The sequence below is a fragment of the Seriola aureovittata genome, chromosome 17, assembly GCF_021018895.1.
Source record: "Seriola aureovittata isolate HTS-2021-v1 ecotype China chromosome 17, ASM2101889v1, whole genome shotgun sequence".
Classification (NCBI taxonomy): Eukaryota; Metazoa; Chordata; class Actinopteri; order Carangiformes; family Carangidae; genus Seriola; species Seriola aureovittata.
In genome coordinates this window covers 3,600,062-3,620,594 of record NC_079380.1, presented here as the reverse complement: position 1 = coordinate 3,620,594, position 20,533 = coordinate 3,600,062, and the positions used below count along the sequence as shown (strand labels likewise).

The 20,533-nt window shown below is 39.6% G+C and overlaps 1 protein-coding gene across 2 annotated transcripts; it reads left to right on the top strand.

Moving 5' to 3' along the window:
* Window positions 1-1,281: 1,281 nt before the first annotated feature.
* Window positions 1,282-19,281, top strand: pigq (phosphatidylinositol glycan anchor biosynthesis, class Q). Of its 2 annotated transcripts, none has more exons than XM_056402017.1 (14): window positions 1,282-1,378; window positions 2,169-2,366; window positions 2,642-2,828; window positions 3,101-3,324; window positions 4,607-4,803; window positions 5,319-5,450; window positions 5,790-5,910; window positions 6,427-6,553; window positions 6,687-6,840; window positions 12,592-12,703; window positions 12,824-12,904; window positions 14,214-14,328; window positions 14,658-14,719; window positions 15,683-19,281. In XM_056402017.1, the coding sequence occupies exons 2-14, from the start codon at window positions 2,214-2,216 to the stop codon at window positions 15,833-15,835; spliced, it is 1,818 nt and encodes a 605-aa protein (XP_056257992.1). In that variant the 5' UTR covers window positions 1,282-1,378; window positions 2,169-2,213; the 3' UTR covers window positions 15,836-19,281. The 2 variants fall into 2 exon arrangements, with proteins under 2 accessions (XP_056257992.1, XP_056257993.1); XM_056402018.1 differs by having other exon boundaries at window positions 1,316-1,378; window positions 2,145-2,366.
* The last annotated feature ends 1,252 nt before the right edge of the window (window positions 19,282-20,533 follow it).

The following is a 20,533-nucleotide window of genomic DNA, read 5'->3' as shown; positions in this document are numbered from 1 at the left end:
TGAAATTCGAATATTAATACATACCAAAACGCACAAAGCCAAGTAGTACTTTAAGGATTTTAAAATCTTTGTAAGAAATAAAGACAATTACAATGTTTTAATCATGTTTTTTGTTTGCTTTTAAAGACATGATTAAGAAAAAGTTCAGCACAAAGCTACAGTATCTCTTTTTATTGCCCAACACCATCTGTACATGTAGACAGAAATTTTAGATTTAAAGGGTTTGATGTGGATAATCTGAGAAGATTATTTTTGTTATTTTTAGTCTGTTGGAAGTTTTCATCCCGCTCTTTTCTTGCTGTGTCACTGCAGGAGGAGATAAATCTCTTTACAGTTGGGCCAACTCCTCATTCAACCCACAACTCTGACAGCAGCAGCAGCAGCAGCACACACACACACACACACACAGAAACACACATACACACATACAAACACACAGACACACAGAGTCAGCATTTATCGGTGAGTAACAAGCAGATTATTACTATGATATAATGTGTTTCTGTTCTTAAATTTATTGGCTATGGCATTATGTGTGCAACGCTAGTATAAAACTATGACTTATTTGAAAATGAAACACATACTAAACAAGTTGAGGATCAGATAACTATATGAATCTAAAGGCCAGAAAGTTTGGTCCAACAAAACTGAACTCAAGGTTTGGAAAGGATGACTTAAATATAAAGGTATCATTTATTTTAGGTGTTCATATTACTGTGTGTTGTTATATAGCAAGAAATATGAATGAGTAGATAGAAAAATGTGAATAATAATATTCCTTTGATCTGCATTAAGTTAGATTTGATTCTGAGGGTAAAATATTATTTACGCAATGCTGATTTTATTTTAAATCCCCTCCTCTTTTGGACGCATTCAATACACATTGGTGGTACAAATGAATTTCATTCAATTAAACTGATTTCAAATAATCCCCTTGCAGATTTATAATTCTATGCTTTGTTTTTTTCTGTATATATTATTATTAATTTATATATTATTTCCAATATTTATAGATATATATATATTCGATTTTTATTGGTATTTGGTCACATTTAAAAGAGTCATAAAAGGTTTTATATTCGAATAGTATAATATAGTAAGTATAAAATTTAAAAAAAAAAGAATTATTTTTTTATTTTTTATTTTTTTTATGATTGGTCTTGTCCAATTGAAATTTCCCAGTTTAAATGGTAAAACATAGAATATAATTCAAAGGGATAAATGTTTTGATACGAGGAACGCAAACGAACGTGTGTTTCTCACCGGAGCGTTTTATGCAATGGACTGTCAACAAAGAATATGGCGGCGGTTTATACATAGCTGATCTGTACTCGACGCTACTGATGGAAGGTGAAAACTTGCGTCGGTGATAAGGAAGGTAAATGATGTATTTTTTACACTCATATCTTTAGTACATATTGACTTACACAGATTCCGCTGTTTGCTTTAGCTTTATTGAGATAATTATATTTAATTTGTAACGTATTTAGTTAAAAGAGTCTGGTGAACGTGAAGCAGGAATTTTCCCCACAATTGTATTCGGCAGCTAACTACAGCTAACCTACTTTCTTGTTCTGGCCTGCTAATTGACGTTGCTGTCAAGTGAAATCGATGGTAATCCTGCCCCGGGCTTTGTATGTTGCCACAACAACACGCTCCAAACTCAATATTTGAAGGGCAAGAAAAGGACACCAACCGCAAAAGCCTGTAACATTCCCTTCGCTCTCCAAACCCCCTATAAAGATTAGGAAATTTAGTATTATTCCTGTGGTCGCGCTTACCACTAAACACACTCTGCGCACACGAGTATTTTTTATATAAATTAAGGATACACTCACTCATTCGGCATACAAAAGTTATCATCTATTTTAGTCCAATTCATCTTTAATTTTACTTTAAGTTTTGTTTCACATCCAGGAACAAAGTGGCAGTTGCACAAATACAACATAACAAAGTACAAATACACACTCAGTCAAGACAGTCAAGTTACTTGTTTTTCATCTCGTTTCATGTTAATATTGCCAATTTCTGTCAAAAATATTTCCTTTAAAATAAATTGTGATTTTCAAAAAAAAAAAAAATTTGATTAAACTTTATATTAATCTCTTGTTATACCTTTAATAAAAGTACCAATCCTGGTAGAGTTTTTTTTTTTCCATCTCTCTCAGGTCATCAGAGCTGCTGGAGGCTGAACACTGAGCAGCAGTGAAATCATGGTGCTGAAGATCTTCTTTCCACAGTGCTGTAACCGGGCGGACAGCGGGCTGCTGGTGGGCCGCTGGATTGCCGGTCATGACTCGGCCGTGGTGCTGGCGGTCATCCACTACCCGTTCATCCCCGGGCAGGTCAAACAGTACGTCCAGCAGGTGAGTGCAGCGCCGGGCTGGCCTCTGTGTCCTCTCAGGTTAAACTTGCCGATTGATATCCTTATAGCTCGTCTGCTGCACCATAAAAATAATTTTTAACCTGTTTCTCACATTGCACCTCTGTTACCAAATCTAAACAAAGATGGTAGCCAGAGATGACATATCACCTCGGTTAAAATTTTTACAAATGATCCAAAATCAAAAATGCTGATACTAAAAACAAAATCAGTTTCATGAAGACACAAAAAAAGTCTTACTCCATCATTTTCTCTCAGATGCAGGCTCAGAGTGGGGTGGAGCTGTCGGTGCTGGGTTCCTGGAGTTTACCCAAAGACGGTCAGGAGGGCATGGAGAGTTTCCTCAGAGACCTCAGCACCATCTTCCCCCAGAAGTGCTGGCTCCAGATCAGCCGCCAGATGGGCAAGACAGGCTTCACCTGCAACATCCTCAACCGAGCTCAGAGTAAGAGCATCACATTGATATTCATTGGGTTTCTAAAGTAGTACTGGAGTTTCGGACAGACAGAAATGTCAGATTTAATATATTCTAGTTTCTCCAGTTACAGGTTATGTCCCATCGCAGACTTTCCATCAAGTTCCTTTATTTCAAATACAATTACTCTGGTTTATTATCTGTAGTGAATCATTGAAAACCCAAAGAGGATTTTCTGTTCAGAGTTTTTTAATAAAAAAATCAGTCATGAGTTCAAATGAATGAATCTTTGTAATGGCCAGATGGAGGAGCAGCTCAGCAGAAGGTAACAAAGAAAAAGGATGAGGAGGATGTGAAGAGTGATGGTGAGGCTGGAGGTGAGGAGGAGGACAAGGAGGAGGAGGAGGAGGAGGAGAAGGTGATCTTTGTCCACTACGAGCAGAGGAAGGTGATGCTGTCACAGCTTCACCCCATCGAGAACGGGGTTCCCGACCCCAAAACTGATCCACCGTCTGAGCTGAGACAGGTACGAGATAGATGCAACTCTGGTTCAGTTTAATTCTTTTTTTATGACTATTATCTTGTAAGTAAAATGAATGAAAGGTGAAAATGACATGACCGATGGTCTGAAGAATGTGATGATTTTTTCTGACTTCCGATTTTGTCTTTTTCTGAAGCAAAACCTGAAGGAAAGAATAATAACGCTGCATGAAAATATCATTGTACTCATCAGAAAGTGCCATTACTTTATTCTACTGGATTGTCAGATCTCTACAGATTCTCACTTCCAGTTATTTCATATTTACACTGTTGCATTACTTCAACATGTGGTTATGTGTAAAAATATTTGCTTTAACTCTAGAAACATATAAAAAGCTTTTCCACCAAATGCATTTTCTGAACAGCATCAAGCAGCTTTTTGTTCGAGGGTCGGCTTTACACCAGGTTTTGTAACAGGTTTCTGTCTCTTCCTCGTGCCGTCTCCTCTGAACAGTCTGGAATGGTATCTCCCATAATGTCCTTTGACCTCAGACAGGCTTTAGTTTAAACCATGAGCCTGGTTTGTCCCCAGGTCTCCACAGAGCCTGGCTGCCTGTTTGCTTTTAATCTGGGCTTTTTGATTCTTCCAGCCAAAAACTCTCCGTACTCTTGGGCTGGTGTTCAAAAATTTTAATATTTAGCTCCGATTCCCATTTGATTGATTTATATCTAGTGTTTAGCTTCCTAGTTGTAACCTGGTTGTCTGCATCAACAGTCATTTTAGTTATTGTTTTAGACATACCAAGAAAAACTTGAATTACCTCCTTGTGGTTGTCTGCCTCCTTCACTCAGGCTAGTTTCAGGTTACATCCCTGTTTATCCAGAGTATGAACCATTTGTGTGAAATGTTCTCATAATTTCTGCTTGAAGTGTCGAGTAATGGCTGAAAAGTGTTTTCTGAGGTCACACTGACCTTGACCTTTGACCTTTAACCACCAATATCTAATCAGTTTGTCCTTGAGTCCAAGTGAATGTTTGTGCAAAATTTGAAGAAGTTCCCTCCGTTCTCCCTTCAAGGTCGAGAGAATGGGACGGACGTACAGACAACCCAAAAATAATATGCCTCCAGCTCTGACTGTTGCCGGGGCGGAGGAATAAAAATACATGAGTCAAAAACTTCCTTCCGTTTGTGTCCTTGGTCCAGAGCAACTTCTGCAGACGAAAGATTTTAGTACAGCACGGACATGTGTCCAGAGCATGTAGAGAGTAAAGTGTGACTGTGGCTCAGGCAGCAGGTTGATGTGATCTCTTCCTCTCCTCCCGTCCAGATGTTCCAGACGGTGGCCCACAGCCAGCCTCTGTTCTTCCTGGACAAATACGACGACGGGCCACTGAAGTCCACGCACTGGCAGTCAGAGGGTCGAGAGGCCAGCATCATCGTGGAGCTGCTCAAACAGGCGTCTGTCCCGCTCTGCCTGCTCCTCAGCTGGCTGCTGTCCTTATGGACGTGGATCTGTAATATCCGGTGAGAGGCAACTATTTTGATAATTGCTGAATCATAATCCAGATTACAAATGTTATCTTTTCTGAGATTCTCATTTGTGGATTTGCTGCTTTTCTGTCTAAGGTGATTGCAAATGAAATATCTTAATATCAGTTTTCACAATACTAAAAGTAATGGTAATTATAATGGAAATAATTGTTACCTGCAGCCTCAAAGGAAATGTAACATTCTAACACACACTTGTAGTGAACGTTTGGACGGTTCTTGATGGCCAAAAGAAACATTGTGAGGTTTCTGATTACAAACATTAAATCCTAGAACTTTAATTTCAGGGATTCCTGAAGATTTTATTGTTTTGTTTTGTTGTTTTTACAGAATTTTACATTTGTTAAGTTGGAAAGCTTCAGAATCTAAAGTTTCAAGACGTGAGACTGAGTCAAACCTGAGCTCTGAATCTCTGATTATGAAAACAAGACCATTAAAACTGTCTTTTGTGGTGTGGAGTCATTATTGTCATTGTTTTATTTCACCTGCAGGATCTTCAGTCTGTACCCGCTCCGCTTCCTGTCCAGTAAACTGTCCACCTGTGTCCAGCTGAGCTACAGAACCCAACACATGAGGACGCTCAGCTCACCCAAACCTGCTGCCGGACACACACAGTTTATGAGGCGAGTTTGTGCTGGAAGTTAAATGACCGTTCTGTTCATGTGGAGATGTGGTGCTGCGACCATAACTTGTTTATAGATTTTGATGATTTTGTAACAGTAAAGAAAAAAGGAAAAGTCTATCCTCTGGTGAGTATAAATGTTTGCAGTGTATATGTATGTGTATATACACTATGTGCAGGTGGCAGTTTTGTCATATGAAAGGTCATAAGGTCACCGAGATCAGAGGGAATCAGCCTTGGGAGTCCATGAATATCCACAGAAAGCCCCAAGACAGTATGACCAGGTGCAGGGGACAAACAGACGTGACTCTGTTTTTACCCTCATGTCCTCTGTCTGTAGAAAAGCCAACATCTTGGTGTCGTTCCTGGTGGACGTGGCTCTCGGCATGTTGCTCATCTCGTGGCTCTACAGAGACAACCACATCACCATGTTGGCAAACACACTGGTGCCTGCAGCAGATGTAAGTGTGTGTTAGTTTGGTCAGACTCTAAAATGTTTATGTCTTTTGAGATGATCACTGTGTCAGGTTCGGTGATCGCAGTCATATGTTCTTGCCGTGACTTGGCGAAGATAGACGGCAGGTTACATGTCGGACCACGACACACACATGCCATCAAGAAAATAAGTACAAATGTGTCAAAAATATAAAAAAAAACTATAATTTATTATTTCAAAAATAATGATATATTTCTGCTGTAGTCTTGAAATACTGGGTCTAAAAATAATTTAAACTTTCGCCACTTTTGGTCTTCATACAAAAGATTTTAAACATCCTGATCTCTTCTATCTGGAGAAGCATCAAACTAAACTAAAGGAGCAAACTGCTGTTGTCTCTTACGTACTGTAGATGTTCACTGGTGTCTGAACCAACAAGACACAGTGCAAGTAGAAGTTATCAGGTCATTTCTAACTGACCAGATTTAGTTTAATGATAACACATTTCCCACCTTTACTTTCCTGTTGTGGTTTCCTGCAGCATGTGGCTAAAGAGCTGGAGGAGCTCCTGCAGTGGCTGATGGGAGCTCCTGCAGGGCTGAAGATGAATCGGGCCCTGGACCAGGTTCTGGGCCGCTTCTTCCTCTACCACATTCACCTGTGGATCAGTGAGTCACAAGGCGCACACACACTCACGGCCTTAAACGTCCAGGCTGAAATAACACAGAACACAGGAGGAAACTTGCTGCTGGTGCCCCCTAGAGGCTTCACAGGACTGTCCCCTTGTATCTGTCCTCCCAGGCTACATCCACCTGATGTCTCCCTTCATCGAGGGGATCCTCTGGTACGGAGGCCTGTCAGCCTGCCTGGGCCTGACCTTTGCCCTCTCGCTGCTCTCTGACATGGTGGCACTGCTCACCTTCCATATCTACTGCTTCTATGTCTACGGAGCCAGGTGAGACCTCGACACAGACCTCATTTTGGGACTTGAATGTTTTTGGTTTCAGAAGTAGCTTAGCTTCTCTGTGTGGCTGCTAACTCTTAATAAATGCAAAGAGCTTAGAAGTTTAATCACTTAAATGCACCACAGTAATTATAATAAATAAATTAAAATAAAGTTATTTTGGGGCATTTTATGCCCTTTATTTGACAGTGAAAGTGGAGACAGACAAGAAATGTGGGAGAGAGAGTAGAGGAGTGACGTGAAGTAAATGTTCCGGCCGGCCCAGAGCCGAACCAGAGACCTGCTGCTCAGGGCGTTTTACGCCCGTGTGGTCTGCTCCTAAACCGTCAGGTCACCTGTGCACCAGAGTAATTTCACAGGGAGCTTCAGTCTGTTTTACTTGATGAGCTAACAGAAGTAAATTTACACTGCTTAGGAAAATGCAGCTCTGGAACCTGTTTGACTGAAGTGACTTGCCAACACCTCTTACACACTTATCACTGGTGGTGGCAAGATCCCATTTCACAACATGACACTCACAAGGAGATGATGACTGTGTGAGTGTGGTGGGTTCTTCTTTGTCTTTGCATGGGTCAGAATTGTGGTTTTTTTTTTTTTGATTATTTGATTAGTGAAAAATCTCATAATTAAAATAAGAGTAAATTGCAAATGGCAGCTTGCATGTTGCAGATCTGGTGAAACAAGCCCCTGATAAACTGGGAAGGTCTCAGTCATGTGTCGGTCACATTACAGGCAGCATCAGCACATACACACCCTCTCATCTCAAGTGTGTTTTATCAAGTTGATTTTGTGTTTGACAGTTTTCATTGTTGTGTAACCTGAACTTATAGTGAATCACACAGACACATAGTGAAGTGTGCTGAAAGTTGGGTGAGCATTCGTGCTAAATGATAAATGTTGTTTTGACCTGTCATCAGGTCTTGCATTTAATTTTTTTGCCACTGCGGGCAGGGCCTGCATTTCCTCAGAATCAGAATCTGGTTTATTACCAAGTAGGTTTTCAACATACAAGGACTTTGCTTTGGTGTTTTGGTGCATAACAACAAACAAACAAATAGTAAGAAGAAAAGAAATCTAAACAAGGACAAAACAAGCAGGTACTGGAGCTCAGATATCTTACATATAAATAGAAAAATTTAACAATAAACTAAAATATTTACAATAAAAAAAATATTGTAAAACATTGTTGTTCGTCTGAATGCTGACTGACGTCCCCAGTGTGAAGACACCAGACATTCAAGCAGTGCTGTGAAACAGTGTGAGCTGCTGAACTGGGACCCACCAATGATTTTAGTGATTCACCAGCAGGGGGCAGTTTTTCCAAACTTTTTTCTCCAGTAAAGACACTTAAAGTAAATCATAGCTTCTAACTGACCCTTTCCTGAATGTGAATATTTCAGTGACCTCCATCTGTACCAGGAGAGTATATGTGCTAAATGGAAAATAATCTGCCTTTTTTTCTTGTGTACATATGGACATTTTCAGCTGATTTTGGTGTTAGACAAAAGATCAGGAGGTCACCAGAGACAGTAGGAGGCATCGTTTACTAGTGATGATGATAAACAATTAGAGATAATTATTCATCATAAATTTCATAGCAACTCAGCAAATAGTTGTTAGGATTTCTTTTGTTGGACTACGATGACAGATTAGCCACGTGACTTTATTGCCTTATGCGGATCCTGCCACTAATAGAGGGTATTAATTATATCAGAAATGATCATTACAGCACTTCAGTGTATTTAGATTCTTGCAGTCTGAGGAAAACAAAACAAAAGCTTCAGACCTGATCAGTCTAAGCAACCTTATCTTAACGTAACAAGGAAACACACCCACATCAACTCAAACACACATGGAGTCACGCATACATGAAAAGTATTTGTGTTGTTTATTAACAGAGAAAGTGCAGAGAAGCTTTGTTGTTATCTCTGTAATTCAAACGAGTGTAACGACACATACGTAAATCACCTGGATCTGACTGTGAGAACAGGATCTGTGTTTGAGTCAGATGGTTGTAAAAAAAAATGATTTAGTCATTTCTTCCTTCAGTCTGCCTCAGTTGATCCACACACGGCTCTCGACGTGTTTGCTCGTTGGAATAATTTAAATGTTGGCAATAAAAGACGATGAAGATTGTGAAGATGCTCCGAACTGTTCATTATGAAACATCTGTTATCTGGTTGCTCAATATAAAACATTTAAACATGTCCTGGTGCTTATTGGACCTAAAGATAATTTTAAAGTACCTCTTCAGACATGTTTTCAACTCTCTAAAAAAATCCTCTGCTACGATTCATATTTTGTTCACACATAAAAAGTGACAAAAAATGGAAAACTGGGTCTGAAGCTCATCTGCTCTTAATTCCTCATTGAGAGATCCAGATCAGGCCTTGAGCCACGCCCAGCACCTGCTGGCTCCAGGTGGACAGGTGAGAGAGCAGAGAGTATCAAGATGGTTAGAGGAGGAAACATGTTTGAGCCTCAGTCTGACCCAAACTCAGATGAGGAGTCTGTTGAGACCAGAACCAGAGACTAGCAGACGGATCAGAACGGTTAGCGCAGTTAGCATCTTTTATTTGATTATGTTGTTTGTTAGCTTGTAACTGACAGTGGCTGACACAGTGTTAGTGGTTGTGCTAATGCTAACTCTTGCTCTCTGTACTGACAAGGTTTCAGGTTTATTTAGCCCCGCCCCAACGAATTGACAGGATTGGTTCCTTAAGTTTGTGACGTATGAAACCCTGAATCTGTTTTCATGAGACTGTCATTGGTGCACTGCAGTTCAAGGAAGAAAAAACTCATTCATATGTCTTGTATTATATAAAAAACATCATATGGATGTTAACATGGTTAAACAGTAGATTTTCATCAGATAGTCTTTTACTTTTCACTGGGTCCTTCAGATGACAACACCTGTTGGTCACCACTTTGGTCCAGATGAAATATCTCTATTCAATCTCAACTATCAGACGGACTGCCATGAACTTCTGTACAGACATTTGTGGTTCCCAGATGATAAATCCTAGCGATTTTGATGATCCTCTCACTTTTCCTCCAGCTGCAGATGTCAGCTTCATGGTGGAGGCTGACATCTGCAGTTCCGAGTGAAATATCTCAGCATCTATTGGTTGGATTCTCATGAAAGTTCATCCTCCTCAGGAATGTGTTGTTGCAACTTTGATGATCTGCAGAGCTAATGATTCTCATCAGCTTCATTTTCAAGTTGTGTTTAGTCCTAATTAGCAAAATGGTCACCATGGCAAACATTACATCCTGTAGTATCTGCTAAATGCTAACACGTTAGCGTTATTATTGTGGGCATGTTAGCATGCTCATGCGACTGTTTCAAAGCACCTGTATGCCAAGACCAGGTGGCTCTCAGCCGGGCGATCTTTGTTGCATATCACACCCCTCTCTCTCCCCACGTTTTCTGTTACTCTCTGCACTGACTGTCCAAAAAGAAGTATCTTTTTTTTAAATTTTTTTTAAGTTAAGCCTCACAGAGCCACTAGCGTGCCTGTAAGATGTTAGACTTGTTTTTAATCTAAATTGTGGAACATAGTCTTACAGAGTAGCTCAAAAGTGGCTTTTTTTCTCATGAGAGAATTTAAATTTTTAAATCTCCTAGTGCAACATTAAACTGAGAAAAACCTAAATATAGTTTAAACTATGTCACTGGATCGTTATGTTGTCAGATTAATGGTTTAAAATAATATTGTATGTTAATCTTCTGTCATTTGATGTCATTTTGGGACACGTGAAGCCAAGTCCCAACATGTCATCACTGGAAAGTACTCTTTGGGGATTAAAGGATAATAGAACAGAATGACTTTTATTTATTTATTTATTTATAAGCCTGATGATCTTCTTAAATCTTAATATTCTTGAATTCTTGACGTTCAGGTGGCCTCACCTTGTTTGATTTCCACTCAGCTCTGTTTAAACCTGGAGGAGTAATGGCTGTAGATCTCTGTGGTGTGATGGAAGTCTGAACACTGATAATAGTCCTGCGTGTTGGAGGAGAGAGGGGTGACTAAATTATGCATTTGCTCTAAAGATAGGTCGGCTCTCTCGCCCGTGGTGCATAATGAAATATTACCCACTTTCCTTGTTACATATTTATGCTCCAACAGCTCTTGGGTTGTGGGCAAGTGTGTGTTAGATTCAGTCTGAGACCCTTTGTTGGAGTCACTTATTAAATCTGTATGCCTGCACCTAAAAATATCTCCTGCTGTGATCACAATCCAACCGTCGACACTGGAGAGAGAAAGAATAAAACGCATCTGAATCAGCTTTAGGAAGCTTCTCTAATGATGTGAATGTGATTAATAAATGTTTCTGAAAACGGATGCAGATTTTTTTTAGGTCACAGTTGATGGATATTCTTTTGTGAACAATTTAAAATTATATTTATTATTCATTGTCTCCAGTTAATAACAGCCCAGAAAAGGTAGAATAACCCCACAGACAAGATATTACATCAAACACAGTTATGTAACTAATTCTCATTTTAGATGATCAGTCCAGGTCTGTTTACATAGTTCTTTTTATTGTTTTGTTTCCCCTTTTGATTTTTTTATGTGCTTTTTAACGGTTAAGTGAGATGACTTCCTGTTTTATGCTCAGTTGATCAGTGTGCCTTAAATGTTTTGATGGGGATTTTATTGACTTAAAATCCAGCATCAGATCCACTTATCAAATCAGGATCCTTTTGAATCCCCTATCAAATCTTACTGGGTTCACCTACACTGCAACACTGTAAGTTGCTAAAGGCTAAAATAACTACAAAGATGTTTGATCAACTTTTATTGGCTGAGAAGAAGAGACACTACTACACTACTATTTAATGTTCACAGCCTGAAAACGAGCTGAGCAGCTGAAGATATGAAATGTTGAATAAACATATCTGACACATTCAGTGAACAGCTGTAGCCTAATAATAAATACTGGAGCTCTTGAGTCACAGATATTAGGTTGATCAGAAAACACTGATCTGATCACAATCACAGATAAACTGGTGCGACGTGATCAGACAGTGATGTAACAGAGTGATGTGTCTTTTACAGACAGCAGCTGCAGAGAGCACATTAACACACAGACACACTTGTTTGTAACACTGAATTAACATGAATTAGCTCCAGCTGATCTCATCTGCTGATGTTACTCTGCTGTTACTGTCACTTTAACCAGTGACAGTAACGGTCGCTGAAAACGAGAAGCTGCTGCATGTGTTTTCAGCTGCTCTTTGCCAATTGCAGAGAGGAGAGATAGAAGGTTTGAGAAATCCAGGTATTCTGACGACCAGGAGCTGGATCCTGAACCGAACTGACTATCAGAACCCATACCTACTTAAAAGTGAGCCATAGTACTCTAAGACGAAATGATAACATATCCAGTGTGGCTGTTTTTTTTTTATTTTCTGTACCTCCTCCTTTTCTCTGAATTGTCTAAACAAAGCAAGAAACTCTTCTGTAAATTCCATTCTTGCTAATAAAGACAAAAAATAGAACAATATGCTAAAAGTGCCGTGACAAAATGTATAAATCATCAGATGCAAACTGTTACTGCTGCCTGGTGCAGTTCTCCCAGTACATAACCCGACTCTAATATTCAAACGGACCTCGCCCCCTCCTCTCCTTCTCCCCTCCGTCCATTCACACCTGCTGTGCAGCGGGGACACAGGTATTTAAGTTGTGTGTTTTTCAACGAAGATGTCATCAGCTGTGTTTGTGTCCCTGTCAGGTTGTACTGTATGAAGATCTACGGCCTCTCGTCTCTCTGGAGGCTCTTCAGAGGGAAGAAGTGGAATGTCCTGCGGCAGAGAGTGGACTCCTGCTCCTATGACCTGGACCAGGTATCACACACACACACACACACACACACACACACACACACAAACAAACAAAGCACTATAATCATTTTCTTAGAGTTATATGTGTTTACTGTGAGTGTCCTTGTGTTTGTGATGCTCCAGCTCTTCATTGGGACGCTGCTGTTCACCATCCTGCTGTTCCTGCTCCCCACCACAGCTCTCTACTACCTGGTCTTCACTCTGGTAAGATCAAGTCTCAGGTGAAGAAACTTTAAAGGTCCATATTTTCTTCTTCTCCTGTGTTTTATTTGAAGTGATGATCCATCTCCTCCCTCAGGCTTCTCTCTGGAGCTCTTGTAACAACAGGTCGGTGAGCCAATCAATAGATAGGAGGCTCTGAGCCTCTCTTCTGATTGGCTGACTGTTTTCTGAGTGATACAATAAAAATATAGCAGATTTCAGGTAAAACACTCAGAGAAACTAAATCCTGCAAGGTTGGATGGTGTTCCAGGTGGGAGGGGTTTGGTGCATGACTGAGAGTGGTGACTGCTTTGCTGTGACATCACAAAGTTCCAGAAGTCCTGACGGCTGGTTTTAAGGCTGTTTCTGAATACAGGCTGTGTGCATTTCTGTGTGGACTGAGCACTTTGACCCTGTTACAGTATTAATATAGAACCTAGACTTGCTTTATGATCAAACAACACATTGAAGTCTCACTTTATACAGTGTGGGACCTTTAATAGCCTACTTTTTATTAAATTCCTTCAAAGTCACTACATATGAGTCTGGACAGACATGGATATAAACAGACTGGTTTGCAGAGGCATTTAACCGCAAGGCTGTAATTCTAGTTGATGATAAAGATAATTGTTAGTTGTGGCTCTAGATTCAGGTCGGCACAAGTGGCATGTGCTGTAATGTAAAGGAGTGGAAACTGTGCCCAACCAGCACACAGAGAGACTGTGCTATGCTGGTTTTGGAGCGCGTCTACTGACGGTTGTTTTTCAGACTGGAAAAACCACTGTGTCAGTCAGAGCTCTGTCGGCAGGATCACTCTGCTGCTGCAGAGCCAGAAAAACTGACAGAAAACCTTAACCATAGATTTTTCTTTTCTCTGTCATTCCTACGAATATTTTCATGCTCGCTGTTGTATTGTGACATCTTGACAACATGTCACTATTGGAATCACAATCCTCATCATAACAACATAAATTCAAACTGACAGCAGCTGCTGTTTCCTGCCAGTTACAAACTCTGCAGCCTTTTTTAAATATACACAGGGTGTGTTTGATGGTTATAAATAGATCCTGGGTGGAGTTTCACTTCACATCATGAAATGAATGTTTGATGTTTACTTGATGTAATTGGCCTGCTCAGGTGTTAACTGGGAACATGTTCAAATAATAGACTTTGGGACTCTTTTCCATCCACAACTCTAAGTGGTCCAGATCCAGTTTTTTAACGAAACAACGAGACCAAACTGACTTCAACCCTGATCATCTCCAGAAGGATAGGTTAGATTTTGACCCCAACGTGTCCTTTTGTTGTGCAGTTGCGGCTGGTGGTGGTGCTTTTCCAGGGCGTCCTCCACCTCAGTGTGGATTTCATCAACTCCTTCCCTCTGTTCGCTGTGGGCCTCCGCATCTGTCGGTCCTACAGACTGGCAGGTACTTGACCCTTTTATTGTCTATCCACTTTATTTGTCTAATACTGTTCAGAAGAGCGAGCTAACAAGATCAAAGTTGAGTGGAATTATGTGCATTAATTTATAACAATATTAAACTCCATTCTGTCACCACAGTTTCTTCTACTTTGCTGCTTAATAATGAAGGGAAATGATATTAAAGCGATGTGGGACATGATTGGACAGATGGATAACAACATGATGCAGGGTGTTAAAGTGTATCTGGACGGATGAATGGATGCAATGATCAGTGCACAGTTGAATTGTTGAACACTTAGTCTTATTCAGTGATGTGTGTCACGTAAATTACAGAGGGTGTAAAGTTCAGGGTGCTGTGTGACGAGCCGGGGACGGCCCTTCACCTGCTGATGGAGGTAAGAGGCCACGTTTTGTTTCCTCCGACATCTAAAACTTAAGGTTTGCTGGTTTCAGAGAACACTTGAGACCCTCAGTGGTCTTACCAAAAACTCAGCTCCACTTTTAAGACCATTCTCCTCCAGCTGATGACTATTTGAAAGTGAGTCCTTCCTCTCATCTCAGTCATCTGGAGAAAATCTTTCATTTCCTGACACTGTGGAGTGAAGTAAATCAAGAAACTTCTTAGTTCATGCAATTTTGACATAGTGTATGCCTTGTGCATTAACAGTGAAAGGAGCAGTATTGATAATTTTGATGACCTGTATTTATTTTCTAAGTCGTAACAGTTTAAATGAAAGAGGGAGGATAAAGTAATTGTACAAGATTTCTGGTCAGTCAGTGTTGGAAATGATGCTTTTATTCTGAAAGATTCAGGCAAAAGCCTTGTTGCTGCTGCAAAGCAAAATGTTTATTCCCATAACTAGTTCAGAAAATAATGTTTATTTTAATAGGCCCATGCCCTATTGTTTAATCTGACAGATATTTTCTCCATTAGTCAATCCATTGTTCATCTATAAAATGTCAGAAAATAGTCAAATATCTATCTATCAGCATTTTCCAGGGATCAGTGTGACATATTTAAATTGTTCTGTCTGTGCAACTGTCCAAAAACCTAAGATATTCAGTTTTTTGGATGTCTAAGAAAACCAGCACATGTTGGTTCCTGACAGTCATCTGACCATTTCAGCTGTGGTCATAACAATTTTTTTTTTTTTTGCAAAAGATAGATCATTTTATTTCCTGTAAACTAAAACTTTTTCTTCCATGTCCAGTCCAAGTCTCTTTATAACAGAGTACTCCTCCCCTTGTGTTTTTATTTAAATAACTTTTCCACCACAGCATGCGATGAAACGATGTATGTATTAAATGTTTTGCCTTTTTTCTCTCATCGTCAGGCTGTTTTGTGCTTTTCTCCTCAGCTCAACCCTCTGAAGTGCAGCACAGTGGTTCAGACCTACCGCACTCCCACTTACAGCTGCTACCCAAAAGATTCGTGGGCGGCATTGGTCAAGAAACTGTTTGTCGGGGAGCTGATTTACCCCTGGAGACACAAAACCACCAAGGCAGACTGAGAGACACCAGCCAGAAATGTGACAGTGAGAGAGAGAGAGGGAGAGAGAGAGAGAGAGAGAGAGAGAGAGAGAGAGAGAAAGAATAGGAGAGATGAGGGAACAGAGGAAAGGGAAGAGACTGAATAAATAATGAGATTGAAACAGACAGATGGAGCAGGGACAGGAAATGGGAAGCAAGGGTGAAACTGGTACAAAGACCTCTGAGTCGAGCTGCTTTCATGTATGATGGGAAGAACGTCAGAGAGAGTGATGCTGCCAAGTCACCACTCTTGTAGTTTTCTGAGCTCAACAGTGTCAGCCACAAACTTAAAACACAGCAAGTAGTCATGTGCTGCTGTGATCGTAAAGTGACTTTCAGTAAATGGTCAAAACCCTTTATTTTTTATAAAAACATTCCCTTTAAGTGACGTCAGCTATTTTCTTTTTATTCACATGTGAGAAATTAGACTCCATCATTAGATGCAAGCAGCTGTAAGATGAAGTGAACAGTGCTTTTCTGACTGTAGTACAAAACACCAAGGGACCAAAACAACTACTTAATATGTCTTAAGTGTGGGGAAAAAAAACAGGTGATTAATAATAAAAAAGAGTTCAACTTCAAATGTGCAGATAAGATGTGAAATGTGAGTTTACATTTTGAAATTATTGTAAAGGAATATCGTCCTAGCTTTATCCCCTTAATGTCAGTGAAAACTCAACCAGCAAACACACAGCTTGTAGTCTGTGTATTGTCGTTAGCACTCTGGATGTTTGTGCTCAAAACTCCGTATATTTGGTAAGTGTATCGTGTTCCCCAGAGGATAATCCCTGCTGCATTTGCCGACCCTCTGATCTTTTATTTAGTGCCACCATTAGGTTAAAAATATTCTGGGTGGTGTGTCACTGTCGGTTTGTGTGATGCTGCTGTCATTCTACTGGTTTATGGCATTTATAAACTATGCGTCATGTGCCCTTGCTGATTCTGATATGCAGATGCTGTGTGTGACTACAACATGCTTCATCACTCCTGTTTCCCTGGCAGATGCTGCTGTATCACTCTTGATTCACTGTTGATTCTAAGTGGTATGCCACTTGCACGTTGCTGCTTCATCCGACACACGACACAGGAAACCGTTCTTTTGTGGCACTAATCGAAACTGTTCCCCACTGTCTCATGACGATTGTTACTGCCACTCTGATGTCAAATCATGTATGAGTAACACACAGTAGAGACATATCACAGCAATCAGTGGTATACGGATATGTGCCATGAGATAAGCAGTGCTGTGCAAAGGTTTTAAGCACCTATGGGGAAAAAAATGCTGTAAGAAAATAATTACTATCATATAAAGTGCAGTAAACAAAAGACTAAATCAGATCAGGATTTGCTGTGACCCCCCTTTGCCTTTTTAAACCATCAGCAGTTCTCCTCAGTAAACCTGCTCAGTTCTTCAGGTACTTGTCAGGTAGGTTGGAGAACATGCTTCAGTTCTTCTGTCTCAGTGTCTGTTTCTCTTCATGTGATCCCAGACTGACTCCATGATGAAGATAGTTCTTTATGGCTCTGGCTGTGTGTTTGGACTCGTTGTCCTGCTCCAGAATGAATCTGGGACCTTATGGGATTGTGTGATGGGATGAGATTCTAAACATATGAAGTGCTTAAACCTTTTGCACAGTGCTGTATGTCGGTGGGAAGTGTAATATATGTGACAGTGGAAGATGAGGGTCTAACTGTTTATAACTGCCAGAAGCCAGTAAAACAGCAGCTGCAGCATCACACTGAAAACCACCAGTGACGTACTACAAAGAATCAAACCCAGAACAACTCAGTGTAATTCATGCTTCCCGGAGGATAAACACTCCCCAATTTAGACACTCCTTCCTCTAAAACCACATTTTATAATCTAAAACTGTCATGAAATATGCTAAGCACATTTATGCTTATTAATGGAGCCTTTTCTATTTTAAAGACCCGATGACCTTTCCTCTAGCACCACCCAAGCTTAATATTTTTAGCTCCACCTAAATGATCAGTCTGTTGTTGGTCCCATCCAACAAATGAATAACTTATAACTTTTTAGAGTGCTTTTAGAAAGCAAGTTGGGTTAAGCAACACTCTGAAACACTTTTTTGCTGAACAGTTGTCACTGTGGCCACAGGTAACAATAATGGGATGATGCTAAATGAACGTAAAAGTCATCAAATCACTAAGCTCACAGACTAAGTATAGAGTATGAAAGTTAATACAAAGTACTCAGTGTCGTCTGTTAAACATCTTAAAGTATCCCAACATGAGCTACTGGTCATACCAGACCAAGTACAAGTTTAACAGCAAAACTTCTGTTGATTTTTACTGCTTATGTCTGCAACATTTTATTTGTAAAAGAAATAAGGTGTTATGTCTTCTTCCAAAAGTTACATAGTCTTGCTTTAAACTTTTATCAGTCTGACTTAATTTACTATAACAGATTATGAGAGAGTTTAGAGGGAACGTGAGATGCTAACTAGCTGCAGCTACACCTGAAACAAGGGTTAGTAGATGAGACAGTATTTTCATATATGGATGAACTGTTCCTTTAAAGCCTGGGCCTGCCAATAACATGGCAGAATCCCCCTTAGAAATCAGGTATTTATGTATTAACTGCACTGACTGTGTAGATAGTTTTAATCCTTCAGATTTTATATGCTTAAGTATTAGTATGAGCCTAATTCAAACAATAACTGGACAAACTGATATTTTTATTTCTTTTAAATACAACATTTTTTAATCTTTATAAGTCTAAATGTAATGATTAGTGTTTTAGGTTTAAATGTTGCCATATTTCCTCCATGTACTGGAACTATTTTACTCTGGCAGATGGATTTGGCCCTTGAGATTGAGTTACTGATATGGATGAATGGTCATGCAGTACCATTATGGTGTAAAGCAAATGATCTAATTCTGCTCTCGGCCAGTTTGTCAGCATCTCTGACAAGTCTTTTTGTTTTTTATTTATGTGCCTAATCATGTTCTTTTTATTGAAATGTTGCCCTTGGATTATGTAGAACAATCGACCTGAACCAGCTCGTCATCTCGTTTAAAGAAACACTCCAGCAGTTTGAACTTTGTCTTGTTGTCTGTTGGTGAATCGTGCATAAAACAGCTTCGGAGCTGGTGGAAGGTTATTTAGACTAATTATGTAACACATCCTAGACCTATCTCCAGATACACAGAGATGAAACTGATATGAATCTTCTTATCAGACTCTGGAGTAGATGTCTTGCTTTTAATGTGAATTATTGCTATTTAATTTAACTTAGATCTTTACACCCTGCCCTTTAGCATCCTTAACACCAACTTGTCATTTGTAACAGTTGAATTGGTAAATGTGCTTATTACTTGTTTCTATTTGTTTCTATTAATTTAATCCTCCATTCATCTGTCTTAATTGTCACATTGTCATTAAATAAAATTCATTCATATTGAATATTCTGATGTCTATCCTTTTCTATATGAGGCTTTCCTGATCATAAACAGCTAATGAATGAACTGGAGTAGAAAACATGACAGTCTTACATGATTTAATCTCATCTGCAACATCAATAAGAGACAAAACATTGAGCTGCTCCATCAATAATTAATTTAAACAGAATGAATGTAGTTAAATTTAATTGGATTTATTTTAGCAGCTCTGAACCATAAAGTGTGCAATCACTGCACTGCTGCAGCGAACACGGATCCAGTCTTCAGTGATCCTGTGGTTGTTCTTTTATCTTCACAACAGTATTATAAATCCAAACTGATCTGTCCTAGACCACAGAAGATCAGACATTCACACAAAGGGGACAGTGTTGGTCCTGCAAAAACTGCATTATAACTTTAAATGTGGATTTTGCACATGATTTTGCTTGTGAAGCTACATCTTTAGACCTCTTTAAACCTTGAAAATGAGATGACTATGCTCAATTGAATTTCTGAATTCCTTTTTTTAATAATACAAATATCAAATTATTTATGGTGCAGTAATTGCTTATCAAATCGTTCATGTTTTGTGGGTTAATGCCTGTGCAGTGTCAGTGTGCGTGCAGATAAAAGTTTGATGCTACAAGGAGTTATTACGTTTTTAAGCTTTTAAGGTCCAGATGTCCCAGCATGCCACTGGAGACTAGGATCATTTGGCACACTGCCATAAAGACTCCTCCTCATTAATGACCCAGAGAGCAATTAAGGGGAAAAACACTATCCTTTAAGAAGCTTGTCAGAATAAAAGCACTCAGCTTAAAGAAAAAAAAAAGAAGGAACAGAAACACATGGAGTACATCATCTCCGGTCCATTAAAAAGTACAATCATCGTCACGTACAGTTTATGAAAATGGACAGTTTTGTCCTTGGCTTTAACTATGTAAAACTCATTTTTACATCCAGGAGTGATACAATAGTGGCCTCCCTGTTGTCTTCTCCTGTCCTGTGGCTCTTCAGTCTCCATCCTTTCACTATCTTCAACTATTTCACTGTCTCAACCGCCAAGCCAACCAACCCTGTGAGGTCACAGGTTATAGTACTGCAAGATGGCGCCACTCTTGCTACGAAAGATGTAACGGATCTTATATTTTCTCTTATATGTTTACATTTGTCATATTTGTTATATAATTGTTGATTAGAGTGGAAATCCATTTAGTAAATCACGTTAACTTGATTGACTGCTTCATTTCCACTTTAAGCCAAGGTGAAAAATGCCC